This window comes from Acomys minous, assembly GCF_964271855.1.
Source record: "Acomys minous genome assembly, chromosome: 20".
Classification (NCBI taxonomy): domain Eukaryota; kingdom Metazoa; phylum Chordata; class Mammalia; order Rodentia; family Muridae; genus Acomys; species Acomys minous.
The window spans coordinates 11,955,686-11,975,489 of NC_140502.1; the positions used below are offsets into that span (position 1 = coordinate 11,955,686).

General features: G+C 44.1%; 1 protein-coding gene across 6 annotated transcripts in view; it reads left to right on the forward strand.

The window, feature by feature from the left end:
• The window catches only part of ZNF667 (zinc finger protein 667), a 28,661-nt gene extending 8,920 nt beyond the window's left edge, over positions 1-19,741 (forward strand). For 2 of the 6 annotated variants that reach the window (XM_084770606.1, XM_084770605.1), the window contains exons 3-6: positions 1,702-1,828; positions 4,548-4,640; positions 12,705-12,782; positions 16,279-19,741. In XM_084770606.1, coding sequence (XP_084626732.1) covers positions 1,702-1,828; positions 4,548-4,640; positions 12,705-12,782; positions 16,279-17,861 — 1,881 coding nt within the window. In that variant the 3' untranslated portion in view covers positions 17,862-19,741. Of the gene's footprint in view, positions 1-1,701; positions 1,829-4,547; positions 4,641-12,691; positions 12,783-16,278 lie in introns of all 6 variants that reach the window. The other 4 variants (XR_014777039.1, XM_084770608.1, XM_084770609.1 and 1 more) reach the window with 4 other exon arrangements.
• The last annotated feature ends 63 nt before the right edge of the window (positions 19,742-19,804 follow it).

The following is a 19,804-nucleotide window of genomic DNA, read 5'->3' on the forward strand; positions in this document are numbered from 1 at the left end:
CTGTGAGTTCGAGGCCAGCCTGGTCTACAAAGGGAGTCTAGGACAGTCAAGGCTACACAGAGAAATCCTGTCTCAAAAAAACAAACAAACAAAAAAGTCAGTAAAAAAAGAAAAAAGGCCAGGTTCTATAATATCTATCAATAACCCCACTGCTGGGGAGGTCTAGAGGGAGGCTCCCTTGAGAGATCACTGTCTGACCAGTCTGTCAGAAACTGTGAGCTCCAGATTCAGGGAGAGACGCTGTCTCAAAAAACAAGGTGGAGTTTCATAAGGTCCCACTGATTGATGCTTGATCTTAGGGCCTGAGCTGTTGGTGATAATGACAGTATGTGATGGAGATTGATTTACATTCAGAAATTTAGATGCACCAAGATAGGAAAGATGTCTTCTTCAGGGCTGTCGAATACACATAGCCAGAACACTAAGAATGTAACATTTATACAATTCCTGATTGTGTCACGGTTCTTCTTGCCATAGGTAATCTATTGTATATATATGTAATAATATAAAAGTATATGTACAAAAATAAAATAATTTTTAAAAAAAGGTGGAGAGTGGTTGAGGAATTTACTAATTGTCGACCTCTGCTCTCCAGGTGCATTAGCATATGTGCACCCTCACACATGTACACACCCAAACGAGCATGTACACACACCCCTGACACACACACATACACACACAGTCTTCCTATGTTGTGATAAACCATCAATAACCTGATTAAAGAACATCTTTTTAATTTGGAAGGAGCCAGACTGCACTATTGAGTCCCAGCTCCATTATTTAGGAATTGTGTGAACTGCAATTTATTCACATCACCCCTCTAGTTCTTTTTTGTTTTTTTTTTTAAATATTTATTTATTTTATATATGAGTGCTCTATCTGCATGTACACCTGCAGGCCAGAAGACAGCATCAGATCCCAGTGGTGATGATTGTGAGCCACCATGTGGTTGCTGGGAATTGAACTTGGGGCCTCTGGAAGAGCAGGCGGCGCTCTTAACCGCTGAGCCATCTCTCCAGCCCACCGTTCTGGTTCTTAGTTTCCTCATTTGTAGTATTACTGTGACCTTCTTAGCAGTGTCTTTCCACTACTACAGCTGAGTACAGAGTGAACCCGTATAGTTAGGTACCTAGAGAAAAATGCCTTGACTATAAAAACCAGCAAGTCTAAATTGATCTTTTTTGCTTGTTTATTTTTGTTTTTGTTTTTATTTTTGTAGCCTTGGCTGTCCTGGACTCACTTTGTAGACCAGACTGGCCTCGAACTCACAGCAATCCACCTGCCTCTGCCTCCCGAGTTCTGGGATTAAAGGTTATCTATTGTTTTTAATGCAGCATAATCTTTAATAATAGTTTTATTATTATACTATTTCATTATTATGTTACATGCTAATAAATTTATTTAATAATTCCACTCGTTTTTTTTTTTTTTCGAAACAGGGTCTCTCTGTGTAGCCTTGGCTGTCCTGAACTCACTTTGTAGACCAGGCTGGCCTCGAACTCACAGCGATCCGCCTGCCTCTGCCTCCCAAGTGCTGGGATTAAAGGCGTGCGCCACCACGCGACTCTTTTGGTCTCAGAACCCCGTCAGGATACGTCTCCTATCGTCACCGTTTCCTCCAGCCATGCAGAAAGAACTTTTGAAGCTCATGATTGAATAGACTTGTTAATTTATTTATTTATTCATTTATTTTAATTTCAGGCACCAGTGACTTTTGGAGACTTAGCCATCTACTTTTCTCAGGAGGAATGGGAGTGGCTGAGTCCCAGTCAGAAGGATTTATACGAAGATGTCATGTTGGAGAATTATCACAATCTGGTGTCACTGGGTAAGGTGTCGTGTGTGAGCGCACGTGCAGCAATCCAGAACTAACTTGTAAAGGGCATATATCAAGAAGGGTCTATCAGGAAAATGGAAGTCACTTAAGTTGTGTGCACTTTTTAAAACAGGGTTGTGTGGTGTGTGTGTATGTGTGTGTTTCTATTTCTGTTTTTGGTTTTCGGTGTTTTTTTTGTTTTTGTTTTTGTTTTTGTTTTTCGAGACAGAGTTTTCTCTGTGTAGCCTTGGCTGTCCTAGACTAGCTTTGTGTACCAGACTGGCCTTGAACTCACAGCAATCTACCTGCCTCTGCCTCCTGAGTGCGTGCACCACCATTCCCGGCCTTTGTGTGTGTGTGTGTGTGTGTGTGTGTGTGTGTGTGTGTTGTTGTTGTTGTTGTTGTTGTTTGTGTCTGTTTCTAAATTCCACGATTGGTTGGTTTTTTCTTTTTTCTTTTCTTTCTTTCTTTCTTTTTTTTTTCCTTACTGGAATCACAGGGTTAGACATCAGTTACCATGGTGGTCAGTTTTGGAACATTTTCATTACTCTCCAAAGAAACCCTGTGGTCAAGAGCAATTCATTTCCCGTGTGTGTATCCCTCGTTCTGTCTCTTTGGATTTGCTAATCTGAGCCATATATGGCCTCTTCTCACTTGGTCTAATGTTTTGAGGTTCGCCTCCATTGCGGCACATGTCAGTACTTTATTCTGATTTATTATTGAATGATTACATTGTGTGGCTAGACTTCACCTCTTCTGTTTGTCATTAACCAGTGGGTGTTTGTGTCATTCTACTTTTAGTGAATTGTTGCTGGGAGCATTCACGAACAGGTTTTGGGGTTATAGGTTTTATTTCTCTTGGGTATATATTTATAAATGGAATGGGTGGATCATGTGGAAACTGCTTTTTATGATGTAAATTTTTTATGCGTATGGGTGTTTTGCCTGCATGTGTGCATGTGCAGCGTGTGTGTGCCTGGTGCGTGTGAAAGCCAGAATAGAGTATCAGATCCCCTGTAACTGTGAGTCGCTACGTGGGTGCTTGGGACCAAACCCAGGTCCTCTGCAAGAGCAGCCATTGCTCTTAACCTCTGAGTCACCTCTCCGTACCTGTCCCACCCCTGCTGTATGTAGTTTGTTTGTTTTTGTTGTTGTTGTTGTGTTTTTGTTTGTTTGTTTTTCGAAACAGGGTTTCTCTGTGTAACAGCTCTGGCTGTCCTAGAACTCACTTTGAAGATCAGGCTGGCCTTGAACTCATGGAGATCCACCTGCCTCTGCCTCCCAAGTGCTGGGTTTAAAGGCGTGCGCCCACCACGCCCAGCCACAATTAACAATATTTAACATATAGTAATGTATACATGGCTTGCTTTTTATTTAATACGTGTAAATTTTTGGCCTCGGCACCTTGAATAGAGGCCCAACATACTAGAGGATCATAGAGTGATGGTGATTTAGAGCTGAAAGTTGATATCGTTAAGACCTTTTCCCAGAAGCACATAATTTATTTTATAGAGTTAGATAAACAACACCTTGTATATAACAACTTAGTTTTCATCTTCTCTATATTAAAAAAACATTAAAAACCAACCCTCGCACTTATCCAACCCAGAATAGCCTGACAACAGAGGAAAGAGGTTACCCCAACACCAAACAGTTCTTACTTGAGTATCAGGCTTAAGTCACAATTCTGACACTACCTGCCTGGGTCAGTGTCAGGTCCCCAGATTAAGGGCTCGGTGTCACAAGACTATCCCTATCTCAGACACCACTCACAAATTCACGCTTCTGGAGTTTCCAGCTAACTGTAGGGGGCGGGGGCGGGGGCGGGGGGGGGGGGAATCCCCCCAAACCACGCCCCTTCTAGCTTTGATAGCCTCAGGTTTGTGCTTACATTTACTAATTCAGAGTTAGGGATGCTGTAGAGGCTGCAGATAAAGAGATGTACCAGGGATTCTGGAGAAAGAGTGCGGGGGGGGGGGGGCGCGGGTACGGGGGGCGGGGGGAGGAGAGTCTCCATGCCCTCTCTGGGAGTGCTGCTCCCCACATGTGAAGCATCCCCCATGCTCTCTGCACCCTCCCTTTGGGGCTTATAAAGGCTTCGTTATAATTAATTCGACTGAAAATACCCCCCAGCATCTTGCCAGTTCTCTTATGAAGTTGAGGGATGGGATGATGGGATGGAGGCTGAAGCCCTTATCACCGTTGATGTCTCTGGCGGATCCTCAGGAGCCCGGGTGTACCTGCTGCTATCTCATTAGCATGTGGGAGATACCACTTTGGAGGTTAAAGGTTTTAGGAGGGGGAACGTGGTACCAGGAATCATTGATCTACTTTTTTTTTTTTTTAAAGAAATAACCATATCCTCGGGACATCGGTGGCGCATACCTTTGATCCCAGTGCTTAGGAGGTTGAAGCAGGCAGATTTCTGAGTTCAAGGCCAGCCTGGTCTACAGAGCGAGGTCCAGGATAGCCAGGGCTACACAGTGAAACCCTGTGTCAACCTCCCCCCTGCTCCAAAAAAAAGAAAGAAAGAAAGAAAAAGAAAAAGGAGAAGAAATCACCATGTCTACCATCATCCCTACCCCCCCACCCCCACCATCCTGCAGCTGCCCCTCACATTCTGTGTATCCTCACTGTGAGGATAAACCCACCTTTTATTGACACAGAGCTTGGCTCTGATTTCAGCGGTGCCCCACGCAGTGATCAGTTCCCGTATTTGTCCCATGTGCAGGTCTTGCCTCCCGGAGGCCAAATATCATCACCTTGCTGGAGAAAGGGAAGGTACCGTGTGTGGCGGAGCCATCGAGACGGCGCCGGGGCCCCGGTGAGTGACCGAGAACCAAGGCCTAAGTCTTACCATTCAAGCTGAGAAAGATGCCAAAATAGCACATACATTGGGCTGTTGGTAAACAGCAGAAATGCATCTTACACAGTCCTAGGAGTTGGAAATGCAGATATAGCATCTGGTGATGACCCATGTCCAGGTTCATTGATGATGTTGCCCTGTCATAGAGTACACTGCAAAGGGAAGGATGAGGGAACCGTATAAAGATGCTACCCTCAGCCCAGCTGAGCTCCACATCTTGCTAGTCCCCAACTGCCCTAGTCTACAAACCTGAGGCTGGAATTACTGACAGGCCACCGTATCAACCCTGTCATTTACCTGGGTTCCGGGAATCCAAATCCTGGCTCTTAAGACAATACGGCAGGTGTTTTATCCGATGAGCCGTATCTCCATCGCAAGGTTCTGTTTTCTGCCTTTCCTCTGTGTGTCCGCACATGAGGGTCAATTGGTGGATAGGCGCATGGATGGATGCCTTGTGGACATCAGATGGCAACGTATGGGGTTGTCTCTCCTTCCAACATGTGGGCCCCAGAAGTCAAGCTAAGGTCATCAGACTTAGAAGTAAGAGCCTTTATTGGTTGAGCCATCTTACAGGCATTTGCATAGGGTTGAAATCTATTGGTTTGACCCTGTCTTATATTTTCACTTGTGTGTACACATTCATCTGCCTTCTTTTTGTTTTTTTGGTTTGTTTGTTTGTTTGTTTGTTTTGGTTTTTGTTTTTGTTTTTTGAGACAGGGTTTCTCTGTGTAGCCTTGGCTATCCTGGAGTCAGTTTGTAGACCAGGCTGGCCTCGAACTCACAGCAGTCCACCTGCCTCTGCCTCCGGAGTGCTGGGATTGAAGGCGTGCACCACCACACCCGCCTCATCTGCCTTCTAAAATTTTGAGTATGTCCTATTTTATTTTAGTTTGCTTTGAAATGTTTTAAAATATTTACTTGTATGTATTGTATGTTCTGTGTGCGTGGGCATGTGCACACCACAGTGTATGTGTGAAGATCGGAGGACAACTCTGAAGGAATGGTTCGCTCCTTCCACTTTTATATAGATTCCAGGGGCATAACTTGGGTCTCCAGGTCTGTGTGACATCACTGGGATTAACATCAGCGTGTGCCGTGGTTTAGACTCCTTTCTCGGAAACAGCGTGATGAACTGAAGGGAATGTGTTAGCATTCAACACAAGCAAAGGAGGGTTAGGGGCTGCAGAGATGGCTCAGAACTGGCTGCTCCTCCAGAGGTCCTGAGTTCAATTCCCAGCAACCACATGGTGGCTCACAACCATCTACAATGTGATCTGAGCTAGGAGTGGTGGTGGCGGCGGCGGCGGCGGCGGCGGCGGCGGCGCACGCCTTTAATCCCAGCACTCGGGAGGCAGAGGCAGGCAGATCACCGTGAGTTCGAGGCCAGCCTGGTCTACAAAGGGAGTCCAGGACAGCCAAGGCTAACACAGAGAAACCCTGTCTCAAAAAAACAAAAACAAAACAAAACAAAACAAAAAGTGATCTGATGCCCTCTTCTGGCCTGCAGGTGTACATGCAGGCAGAGCATAATAAATGAATAAATCTTTTAAAAAAAAGAAAAAGAAAAGGAGGGATCCTCAGTAAACGAAGGTGCGAAGGAAAAGATAAAAAAGCGTCTATAAAGATGGCTCACTGGTTAAGGGTGTTACTGTTCTTGCAGAGGAGTGGGCAACCGTAACCCCAGCTCCAAGGAGATCCAACAGCGTTATCTGGCCCCTCCATGACCTGCACTTCTGAACATACCCACACACAGACACATACTTACATTAAAGAAAAAAAAAATCCCCCAAAGCTTGAAAAATAGATAAAGGAAAACCAATGGGATTAGAACCAGGAAGGCTTCTAGGATAAATCTCAGAAAATTTTAAAAGAGTTTTAATTATATATATATACACACACATATAAGTTTAGGTGCCAGCAGAGGCCAGCAGAGGCCAGAGAAATCAGATTCACCTACATCTACAGCTAGGTGGTTGCTTGTAAGCTACCCAGTGTGTGTGCTGGCCCTGAACTTGGGTCCTCTGCAGCAGTATGCACTCCTGACTACTGAGCCATCTCTCCAGCCCCCAATTTCTTTTTTTAAAAATCTTTTATCTATTCTTTGAGGTTTTTATACTTGTATGTATTATATTTATCTGAAGGGACTCTAGCCAGCCCACGCTCTGGCAGGCCCTGCCCTTCTCCCCGATTCAGTCTGCCTTGCTAAAAACCCTTCAGTTACATTCCTAAAGCTAGCCACTATGGTCTGCTTCCTTAGTTGGCCACTTCCTGTTCCTGAGGCTGATTTCTACCAAGGTTCCACTACCAAAGTATTAAATCAAGAGCCCCTTTTGGCTCACCTAGTTAACGCGGCCAATCAAAAGGAAACACCTCATCCTAACATGGGGTTTCCCCGTTTTTTTACCTGTATGGGCTGCCATTTGCCTACGGGCCACATCCGTTTCCTCTCTATCCCTCGGGGACAAACACTCCTTCCTGCTCTCCTTTGTCCCCCTGCCCTTCGCCCTTGTCCTCTGTATCCTGTGTTTGCCTCCCTGCCCTTTGTCCCTCTGAGCAAATAAATCTCCTTTGTGCTGAGAACATAGTCTTGGGTGTCTTGTCCCTTCAAGAATCTACATGCAACTGAGCCTTCCAAATAACACTCCCTGTATGCCCCTCTTCCACTTGTTTGTTTTGTTTGCTGTAAACCACTGCGTCCTTTTTTAGTGTCGCCTGATCGAATACTGACTCATCCTGTTGGCTTGACCTTGGACAAGTGACCATAACTGTACTCAGTCCGTGACTATAATGGCCACACTCCTTTCCATCCTGGCTCTTTTTACAAATAAATTTATTTCATTTTATTTCATGTGCATTGGTGTGAGGGTGTCATGTTCCCTGGAGCTGGAGTTACAGGCAGTTGTGAGCTGCCATGCGGGTACTAGGAATTGAACCCGGGACCTCTGGAAGAGCAGTCAGTGCTCTTAACCACTGAGCCATCTCTCCAGCCCCTACATCCTGACTTGTGATGTTCTTTCTTACCTCCTTCTCCGTGATGTTCTGTGAGCCTCGGGGAGCCAGATTTCTTCTTGTTCATCTGACCTTGTTGCTTCACGGTGAAATTTTCTGTTACTTCCTTTAATTCCTCATTTTACCTGAATGTTTTGTTATTTCTCCTAACAATAATTATGATAATTGTGACCAGATGTTGTTTTAAATGAAAATCCCAAATGTTCTAAAAAAACAAAACAAAACAAAACAAAAAATCCTGCTAGCTCAGAGAGGCAGAAAAAGCACCCCAGCTGACCTTCCTACTCAGCTCATGTCCCGATGGAAAAGGCCCAAAAGCTCACTAGCTCAGCTGACAGCCCGGGAGGAAAGGGCCAAAAAGCCAAAAGCTAAAGAGCTAAAAGCGCCTTCTGCTTCTAGAAGCTGTTTTAAATACCCTTCAACTCAAACTCCCTCCTATTCTTTTTCTTTTAATTTAAGATTTATTTATTTACGTATACAAGCACTCTGTTGGCATGTGTGACTGTGACAGAAGAGGGCACCAGACAGAAGAGGGCACCAGATCTCACTGTAGATGGCTGTGAGCCACCATGTGGTTGCTGGGAATTGAACTCAGGACCCCTGGACAAGCAGTCAGTGCTCTTAACCCCTGCGCCATCTCTCCAGCCCTGTCCCTCCTATTCTTTAATCCCTGTCAGGCTGGTTTCTTGCTCCGCCTCTTGATCTAGGGTCCACATTATTAAACCCTGTGTACAGGAAGCCCTTGGATTAAATATGTGTGTGTTAGGGCTCAACCACGCCAAACAAAAGACAGGTTTTTTTTTTTTTAATACAGTTCCCAATCTCAGGGATGACAATGGGATCGAGTATCTTGCAGCAACGAGATAACTGAGCAGTTGCGGGGATTTTTCCCCCTAGCGTTCGTGGAGCATCATGGGATTCATAGTTCATACTGTCCAGACATGAGAAAGGTAAAGTGGTTCTAGACTGTATATTGTGTAGTACCTTCTCCAAAGCCAAACACGTCCTATTAAGGACAAAACATGTATGGCTAGTCGGCTGTCTTTTTTTTTTTAGAATTGATTTTTTTAAAAGACTTATTTACTTATTATGTATACAGATCTTGTTATAGATGGTTGTGAGCCAACGTGTGGTTGCTGGGAATTGAACTCATGACCTTTGGAAGAGCAGTGAGTACTCGCTGCGCTATTCTTGGGAGAGGTGTAGAAGAGATTGATATCAGCTCAGGACCCCTTAAGACCCAACTTCTCAGCACAAATGAGATTTATTTGCCCAGAGGGACACAGAGGGCAGGGAATAAGACACAAAGACAGGAGATAGACAATGAGGCGAGAGGGACAGGGGTATTTGTCCTGGTGGTGTTTGTGGACAAAGGACTGTCTCTGGATAGAGAGGAGACAGAGGTGGCCCATAGGAAAGTGGAGATTTAAAAAGGTAAAAGGGAGCCGAGCATGGTGGCGCGCGCCTTTAATCCTAGCACTCGGGAGGCAGAGGCATGCGGATCGCTGTGAGTTCGAGGCCAGCCTGGTCTACAAAAGTGAGTCCAGGACAGCCAGGACTGTCACACAGAGAAACCCTGTCTCGAAAAACCTAAAATAAAATAAAATAAAATAAAATAAAATAAAATAAAATAAAGATAAAAGGGGAAACCCTGGGTTAGGATGAGGTGTTTAGTTTTTATTGGTTATGCTAATTAGGTGAGCCAAAGGGGGCTTTTGATTTTTGTACTTAAATACTTTGATAGCTGGACCTTGATATTCAGCCTAGGAAGGAGGAAGTGTCCAAATTGTTAGGGAGTGCACTTAGATCCGATATAACTCAGACACCAGGTCAATGCGGATGGCAAAAATGTAATCAAAGCCGGGCGTGGTGGCGCACGCCTTTAATCCCAGCACTCGGGAGGCAGAGGCGGGCGGATCGCTGTGAGTTCGAGGCCAGCCTGGTCTACAAAGTGAGTCCAGGACAGCCAAGGCTAACACAGAGAGACCCTGTCTCGAAAAACAAAAAACAAAAACAAAAAAAATGTAATCAAGCCACTACTGATCAGTCAGCCACAGAACAGACTCGGGAGCTTAACCACAACCCTGAAGGGACGTTGTACAGCATATTTAAAGGATGAAACCATAAAGTGAGGGGAAGCGGGGTGGGGCTGTAGCATTGTCCATTCATATTTTGACATAAGGTTTGAACAAGGGAGGACAGGAGTTGGTCCCTGGGCCTGGGAACATGAACTTAGTTGACCCGGCCAGCAAGATGGAGCTGTCCTTGAGATGTCTGGGCTCAGACAACTGTCTCCTTATAACAGAAGCTGTTCAGCTCTTGGGAAGTCCCCAACTTTCCTAGGGCCTGGGCCCTTGAACTTTTTTTTTTCCCTATGATTAACCGGAGTCTAAAAACAAAATGGCAGCACTTAGAACAAGTTTCTTTTGCTTGTTCCCAACAAAATAAGCAAATAGACCTTGGTGGCTAGCTTTAAGAATGTAATCTAGGGGCTGGAGAGATGGCTCAGAGGTTAAGAGCACTGGCTGTTCTAGAGGTCCTGAGTTCAATTCCCAGCAACCACATGGTGGCTCACAACCATCTCTAATGAGATCAGGTGCCCTCTTCTGGTGTGCAGGGACACATGCAGGCAGTACACTGTATACGTAATGAATAAATCTTAAAAAAAAAAAAGAAGAAGAAGAAGAAGAAGAATGTAATCTAGGGCTAGAGAGATGGCTCAGCGGTTAAGACCACCCGTCTGCTCTTCCAGAGGTTGTGAGTTCAATTCCCAGCAAACACACAGAGGCTCACAACCATCTATAATGAGATCTGGTGCCCTCTTCTGGTGTACAGGCAGAACACTGTATATGTAATAAATAAATCTTAAATAAAAAAAAGAATGTAATCTAATGGTTTCTTAGCAAGGCAGAAAAAATGGAGTAGAAGGACAAGACCTCCCAGAGCCATGCTTTTGAGCTGGCTATAGCCCCTTCAAGGTAGACAAATATCTACTCAGCCCAGACGGAACCAATGACAGGCCAACTTGACAAACCAATGAGTTTTATTTGAGTTACTTAGAGGAGCAGAAATTACTCAAAGACAGCTGCATCACCAAGGCCCACTCCAGCTGGGGTGACAGTTCACAAAAACCAGAAACCTGGAGCATACCACATACCCTGCGGGCAGCCCAGTGCATGTTCTGTTGTAGTGACACTGGACTAAACCTCTTCCAGGCAGCTCAGCTGGTTTCTGTTTCTTCCAGACTCGGTTTTCCAAGTCTTCTTTTTTTAACTTTTTTAATTTATTCATATTACATCTCAATGGTTATCCCATCCCTTGTATCCTCCCATTCCTCCCTCCCTCCCATTTTCCCCTTATTCCTCTCCCCTATGACTGTGACTGAGGGGGATTTCCTCCCCCTGTATATGCTCATAGGGTATCAAGTCTCTTCTTGGTAGCTTGCTATCCTTCCTCTGAGTGCCACCAGGTCTCCCCATCCAGGGGACGTGGTCAAATATGGAGCACCAGAGTTTGTGTTAAAGTCAGACCCCACTCTCCACTCAACTGTGAAGAATGTCCTGTCCATTGGGTAGATCTGGATAGGGGTTCGAAGCCAGAACCTGGAAACAGCCTAAGTGTCCCTCAGTAGAAGAATGGATAAAGAAACTGTGGTACATTTACACTATGGAATACTACTTAGCTATTAAAAACAAGGAATTCCTGAAATTTGTGGACAAGTGGATTGAACTAGAAATGATCATAATGAGTGAGTTAACCCAGAAGCAGAAAGACTCAAATGGTATATACTCACTTATATCTGCATAATAGGCCAAGGGGCATGTCCCACGAAAGCCTTCACTTATCAGGAAAGTGGGACAGAGGGGAGGACATCCTATTGAGACTCTAGATGAGAGAAACATGAGAGAATTGGGAGATAGAAGGATCCAGAGGGTCCTAGAAACCTATAAGAAGAACATTATGATGGGCGGATCTGGGCCCAGGGGTCCTGCTCAAACTATGGCACCAGCCAAGGACAATACGTGCAGTGAACTTTGAACCCCTACCTGAGATCTAGCCAATGGACAGGACATTCTTCACTGAGTCTTCTTTACAACTTAGCTTCCTTTGTCTGAGAGGGACCCTCGGCTTTTATTATTTACTCTGGTTGGGTGAGGGGGAGACACTAGTGAATCTGGTCAGCTTCAGGGACTTCCTGATATTTATCAGCCTGCCCAAGGAGCTTCCCAGTGGGATGGAATGTTTCAATCTCAGAGGACCCGACACTGCTACACAACAGCATGGGCAGACAGCTCACGAAAGTTATAAAACTGGAGCATACCGTAAAACTTGCAAGCAGCCTAACAGGTTGGAGAGTATCTGTTGTAGGCAGCTTAGGTAGTGTGCGCCTCCTTTTTTTTTTTTTTTTAATTTATTTATTTTTTTTTTATTGAGAGTGTCTTTCAGAGAACTTTATTGCTTTATATATGCTCGGGGAGGGAGAATCCTGATATATCTAGTCAGCTTTGGGGACTTTCCGAAGACTTTGATGTTTACTTCCTGAACTTATTAACAAGCCTCTCTACGGGATAAGATGATTTTATATCTCTCCTTAGGATATCCTGTGTCTTAATGAGTTTACTTACATGATTGACTATTTCATATACTTTTAACGTCCGCTATCTTAATGAGCTTCCCCTTTATAGCATACTGGTCTTTTTTTTTTCCCCCACCTCCCTTCCAACATCCTACCTCTTAATGAGCTTCCCTCCAAGATGGCCGATTTTAACCCTAGAGGAAAGTGCTATGCAACACCCACAGTGGGACGGTCTTCCCTCGTTTATCCTAATTAAGATAATCTTCCACAAACATGCCCAGCAGCTTGTCTCCCGGGTGATTTTACATGGTATGAAGTTAACAATTGAGATAGTCAAATCTTCTAAAAAATAGTTAAATGAAGATACTTTGGGTTTCCTTGTTCTTTTTGTTCTTAATGACTCAACATCAATAACCGATCAAAGCTTCAGTTCTCAGGTGTTAGAACACCAGAGTTGCAAATAGAGGAGACAGTATGGACCAGAAAATTTGTGCTTCTCAGAAGAATCCTGTCAGGTAGCCACTGTAATCCATTTAATGAACATTTTTAACACTATGTTGTTGTGTGTGTGCATGCACGCATGTGCACGAGCATGTGTGTGCATGTGCACGTACCACAGTGCATATTTGTAGATAAAAGGACAACTTGAAGTTTGCTCTTCTTCTACCCTGTTGGTCCTAGAGATCAAATACAAGACAGGTTTGATGGCAAATACTTCAAAAAAAAAAAAAGTGAGCCATCTGGTCAACCTAATTGTATCCAATTTAAAGAGCATGTGGGGCCTGGAGAGTTAGTCAGCAATTAAGATTTATATTGCTTATAATACTTATAGTACTTATGTTATTACCACATAGGGCTTCTCTAATATTTTTGTTAATCTGGTATGACCCAAATACTATTGAATGCAATCAGTCTTTTTATAATGAGATGATCTGCATGTGTTTTTAACTGTACATCTTCACTGAAAGGATTCATGTTGGCACAGGACACACCAAGATCAAGTTCTCAGCACAAGGGAGACTTTACTTGATCAAGAGGCACAAAGGGCAGGGAATGAGAGACAAGACAGGACACAGAGGATGAGGGAGAAGGGAAGAGGAACAAGAAAAAGGGGGAAGGTTTATTTGCCCTGGAGGGACAAAGGACTGCCTCTGAATAGAGAGGAGACAGATGTGGCTCATAGGCAAATGGTGGTTTATAAAGGTACAAGGGGAAACCACATGTTAGGATGAGGTGTTTAATTTTTATTGGGCACATTAATTAATGTAGCCAAAAGGAGCCTTTTGATTGCTGGACTTACTAGTCAACCTTGTGGGGCCCACTTTAATCCAATATAGTTCAAACACCAGGTCAGTGTAGGTGACAAGAATTTATTGTACTCAGGCTGTGACTGATGGATCAGGGTCGCAGAAGAGACTCTAAACTACGACCCTGAAGGGACCTTGTACAGTATATTTAAAGGATGAAACCATGGGCTGGAGAGATGGCTCAGTGGTTAAGAGCCCTGTCTGCACTTCCAAAGGTCCTGAGTTCAATTCCCAGCAACCACACGGTGCCTCACAGCCACCTATACTGAGATCTGGTGCCCTCTACTGGCATGCAAGCTAGCATGCAGGCAGAGCACCGAATAAATAAATAAATCTTAAAAAAAAAAAAAAAAAAAAAAAAAGGATGAAACCATAAAGCAAGGGGGAGCTTGGTGGGCTGTAGCGTTGTCCAATCATATTTTGGCATGGGGGTTGAGCAAAGGAGTTTCCATCAGATAGGATAAGAGTAGGTCCCTGGGCCTGGGAACATGAACTTAGTTGACTCTGTCACCAAGATGGTCCCTGGGATGGGTGGGCACAGACACCTGTTCCCTTACAACAGAAGCTGTCCAGCTATTGGGAAATCCCCCACCCACTCCCCTTTGGGCCTTGGACCTTGAATTTATTTTTTTTCCTATGATTAAATGGAGTCAGAAAACAAAATGGCACTCCTTAGAATAAGTCTCTTTTGCATGTTCCCAACATAAGTGGCCAAATAAGGGAATAGACCTTGGTGGTTAGCTTTAGGAATGTAATCTAATGGTTTACGAGGGACGGGGAATGAGGGAAGGCCCCCTGCTAGAGCCCTGTTTGCCATGCTCTGATTGGCTACAGCCCACCATTCACAATTTGGTGTATAATTATTTTATATTCATGTAGCATAGCCTACATCATACCAGCCACATTTTCGGTACCCAGGCAGTACATATGACAAGTTGCTACTGTGTTGGATAGCACAGTTCTAAAGCATTTACTCTGTTGATTGTGCCCCCCAAGAAACTAAGGTCTGTAGTTATTGTGTTATGTAAGTACTTTATTATTTGTAAAATAATTCTTTTAAAGGTATTAAAAAAAATTTTTTTTTGAGACAATGCCTTGTTATGTTGACTTGCAACTCAGCAAGTGTCCTGAGCTGACTTTGAATTCAGAATCTTCCGGCCTCTGCCTCCTGATTACTGGGGTTACAGACATAACACCACCACATTATCAGCACAAAATAATTATTTTGAGCCATTTTGGACCAATGTGTCCTACTCCAGTTTGACCTTTCAGCTTAATATGTTACTTTGTTTCCTTACAGTTTTCCCCCTATTCTAAATTTAAAGTTATTATAGTTTTAAATGTTCACTCAGTCCTGATTGTTAGTATATTTGTGGTTTTTTTAAGATCTGATATTCAAGAACATGCTTTTAGGATTTATAGCTTTATAGAGGTAAATCACTCAGTTTGAAAGTATAATCCAGATGAGCAACGATGGCGCACGCCTTTAATCCCAGCACTTGGGAGGCAGAGGCAGGCAGATCTCTGTGAGTTCGAGGCCAGCCTGGTCTACAGAAGAAGTTCCAGGACAGTCAGGGCTACACAGAGAAGCCCTGTCATGAAAAAAAAAATGGAAGAGGAAAAAAGAGCAGGAAGAGGAGGAGGAAGAAAGAAGGAAAGAAAGAAAGCTAACTTATTTTTTTTAAAGTATAATCCATTTTTCCATAAGTTTCTAGGTTTGATGTCAACATAATCCAGTTTTAGATGATTTTCATCACACGGGTAATATCTCTCTTACTCATTTACACTTAGTTTCTATTTTCACCTTTAGTCTTCAAGTAACCACTTAATATTTCCATGTAGATATTCCCTTTTATGAATATCTCATATAGTAAAATACGTTTAACCAATCAACAGTCCATGGAGTTAAATGTACGAAATGTGGGATGAAATATATTGCATACACAAACACTTGGTTTATTCACTTCCAAATTCCAAAGATTCCTGAATTCCATTAACTAATATTTCTGGAAAGCCATGTCCTGCTTTCATTTCCTGTTGCTGTGATTAAACACCCAGAAAAAAAAAGCAACATAAAGGAGAAAGGGTTTATTGGTTCACAATCTCAGGTTACACTCCATCGCTGAGGGAAAGTTAAGGCCACAGGAACTTGAAGCAACCCACTTTATACACAGTTAAGAGCAGAGGACTGAATTAATGCATGCACTGCTCAGCTAGCTTGCTCCTTTTTATTCACTGTGGGACCCCAGGCCAATGGAATGGTGCCACCCACAGTGGATTAAGGTAATGAAGATATTCTCAGAGACGCCCCCTCTTCCTGGATTTTGTCACACTGATGATTAAAACTAATTATCGCAGCCGGGCAGTGGTGGCGCACGCCTTTAATCCCAGCGCTCGGGAGGCAGAGGCAGGTGGATCGCTGAGTTCGAGGCTAGCCTGGTCTACAAAGTGAGTCCAGGACAGCCAAGGCTACACAGAGAAACCCTGTCTCAAAAAAACCAAAACCAACCAAACAAACAAACAAACAAAAAACCCAAACTAATTATCGTAAGACCTTAATATAGTAATGAGACTATAGTAAGATAAATTGTTCTTCGTAACGTGAGTTATTATAATCACTAATTTTAATGACTTTTTTTTTCATTATACAAGCTTCATTTCTTCAGCACAGGAAAACTAACTCTAACTTCTTGGTGTCTCCCAGAATCAGGCTCTAAGTGTGAGACCAAGAAGTTACCACCAAATCAATGTAACAAACCTGAGCAGAGCATCTTTACGAAAGCAGTGTCTCCACAACCAAAGGATCCCACAGGGAAAGCAAAACCTAACAAAAATTCATTCCCAAGAAAACCCAAGAAAGGACATTCGGGCAAGAAGTCTTTAAAGTGTAATCGTTGTGAGAAAACCTTTTCTCGAAGCGTATCCCTTAAGCTTCATCAGGACTTTCACACTGGAGAGAGGTCTTACGGGTGCAGTCACTGTGGACACGTTTTCAGGCAGATCTTCTCCCTCATTCTTCATGGGAGAGTTCACAGTCAGAATAAAAGCTACGAATGCGATAAATGTGGGGAAATCTTTAACAAAAAATTGACTCTTACGATACACAGGAGAATTCATAGTGGGAACGAAGATTTTAACAATGGGAAGGTCTCAGATCCATGCCCGCCGCTCGGTGTACTCCCTAATAATCACACTGTTGAGAGCCTCCACCACTGCAGGAAATGTGGGAAAGCCTTCAGCCGGATGTCGTCCCTTTTACTTCATAAGAGAATTCACACTAGAGCTAAAATACAAAAATACAACAAACAAGGGAGAGGCTGCAAAAAGAAACAAGCCCTCGCACATAGAGGGATCTGTGTTGGAAAGAAAATTCATGGAAGCAGGAAGGCCTTAATTCAGAGTCCCGGCGGGCGGAGAACTCGCTGCCTGGAAAATCCTTTCATGTGTAATAAGTGTGGGAAGTCCTTTAGCAGGGTCCCGCCGTTGATGCTTCACCAGAGGAGTCACGCTTCCGGGAAACCCTACAAATGTGACAAATGCCGGAAGGACTTTAGACGGCTTTCGACCCTGATCCTGCACCTACGAACTCATAACGGGGAGAAACAGTATGAGTGCAACAAATGCGAGAAAGTCTGCTATCGGCTTTCAGCCCTTCTCCAACACCAGAAAGTTCACAAGAGGAAAAAGAAACTCATCGCGTGCAAGGAGTGCGGCAAGATGTTCTGCGGAATCAAGAACCTTAAAGTGCACCTGAACATCCATTCAGAAGAGAAACCTTTCAAGTGCGGCAAGTGCAGCAAGGTCTTTGGCCGCCAGTCGTTCCTTATTGAACATCAAAGGATCCACACCGGGGAGAAGCCCTATCAGTGCGAGGAGTGTGGCAAAGCGTTCAGCCACCGAATATCTCTGACCCGGCACAAGAGGATCCACAGCGAGGACAGACCTTACGAGTGTGAGCAGTGTGGGAAAGCCTTCAGCCAGGGCGCTCACCTGGCGCAGCATGAGAGAATCCACACGGGAGAGAAGCCTTACGCCTGCAGGACGTGTAAGAAGTCCTTCAGTCAACGCATTTCCCTCATTCTGCATGAAAGAAGTCATACCGGGGAGAAGCCCTATGAGTGCACCGAGTGTGGGAAGGCGTTCAGCAGCGGCTCAGACCTTATCCGCCATCAGCGAAGTCATTCCTCCGAGAAGCCGTATGAATGTAGCAAATGTGGCAAGGCCTATAGTCGGAGCTCATCTCTGATCCGACATCAGAGCACACACTCCTCGGAGGAAAAATCCTAAGAGTTGTTGGCTGAATCTGCCGACAGCTACGAGGGATGTCAAAGAATTGCTCAGAGGCGTGGAGAACGTGTGCAAGTGCCCTTGACTTCCGACGATTGTATGTCCCGATAAATTCACCGCTGGTTGCAGCATTTGAAACAACAAAAAAAATGTATTTAATATGTCTAGCCTACCAAATGTGAGCCTTCATCAGCACGGTCCACTGTGAAGTCCCCAGTTGTTCGCTTTCCAGATTGCATGGCTTCCTGGAAGCTGCGGCACCATGGCCTGCTCCTGTTGCCTAGCAACACGAGAGTTATCACCCTGCTCATCTTCAGCCTAGGGGAAACATCACAATGTCCTAGCTGAACGTACATCGCTTCTGTGCCGTCATCATGATGCTCAAAAAACAAAAAACGAAAATCACGAATCACTAATTGCCTGTGACCTGTTCTGTGTATTTGGGGCCGTTGTGTGATATTCTCCCTTTGAAAGCCAAAGAACAAACGTACTTGGTGGACTTGAAACTGGAGCCCAGCCACCAGCCGAGGTATGCTCAGAAGATTGGATCGGGGCTTGGGGGTGAAGGTGCTTTTCAGTTGGCGTTTTGTTTTCCAGTGTAGTGTTGAGGACGTTTCACTGCATCCACGCAATGAAAAAGAACTGCCAAGTCCATTTTTTTTTCCTTCTGGATGGTGCTTTGAGCCTGAGTTGAGGTCCCAGGGAAATAGAATGTGGAGTCTAACAGGCTAAACAGGAAACAGGGTGCTTCTTTCTCCTGACAAGTATGTATTGCAGTGACAACGACAACAACAACAAAAGACAGTATTTAGGCCAGGCATGGTGGCGCACACCTTTAATCCCAGCACTCGAGAGGCAGAAGCAGGTGGATCGCTGTGAGTTCGAGGCCAGCCTGATCTACAAAGCAAATCCAGGACTGCCAAGGCTACACAGAAAACCCCTGTCTCAAAAAAAAAAAAAAAAAAAAAAAAAAAAAAAAAAAACCAACAACAAAACAAAACAAACCCCACCAAAAATAGTATTTACAGTGAGCGTGGAACAGTAGTCACTGCCTCCATGCATATGAAGATGCACTTCAAAAATATAGTATGGGGCTGGAGAGATGGCTCAGTGGTTAAGAGCACTGACTGCTCTTCCAGAGGTCATGAGTTCAAGTCCCAGCAACCACATGGTGGCTCACAACCATCCACAATGAGATCTAGTGCCCTCTTCTGGCCTGCAGTACATGCAGGCAGAATACTGTATACATAATAAATAAATATTAAAAATATATATAGTATGACTATGACAGGCTACGGCTGGGGGTTGGACAGGAGATAGTAGAGAATGCGGGACATCAGAGCAGGGAGAAGTTATTTTCTTTTTTTTTTAACTTTTTTATTTGAAAATAAACTGTCTATATTTGTATACGCACACTGTTTTCATGCAATAATGCTAGTTGGTACACAAAAAGTAACTACTGAGATATGTGTTCGTGTTTTTATGGTCTGAATGTTTGTGTCACCCCAAAACTCAAGATGTTGAAGCCCTAACCCCTCAATGTGATATTCGGAAAGGAGATTAACGAAGTCGTGATGTCGATGGGCCTTTTACGGATCAGAGCCACCAGCTTTCTGTCTCGTGTTGAGAGCACAGGGAAGCCCTCTGCAAACCAAGAAAAAGCCCTCACCAGAGCCTGACCTTGGACTTCCGGCCTACGGAGGAATTATGGGAGCCTAATTTCCTCTTAGTAAGTCTGTCTGTGATGCAGCTGAGTAACATATGGGCGAAGCCCTTGGCTAAGGTACTGGCTGTTTTCCTTTGAGCTGTCCAACGCGTTCAATCTCTATTTCCAGCTTCTGTAAGTTATATAAGAAATAAAGTCTGCGTTCTTTTCTGTGGTTAGAGTGTCAATCAAGCTCTTTTCTTTCTTTCTTTTTTTTAATTTCTTTTTTTTAAAGATT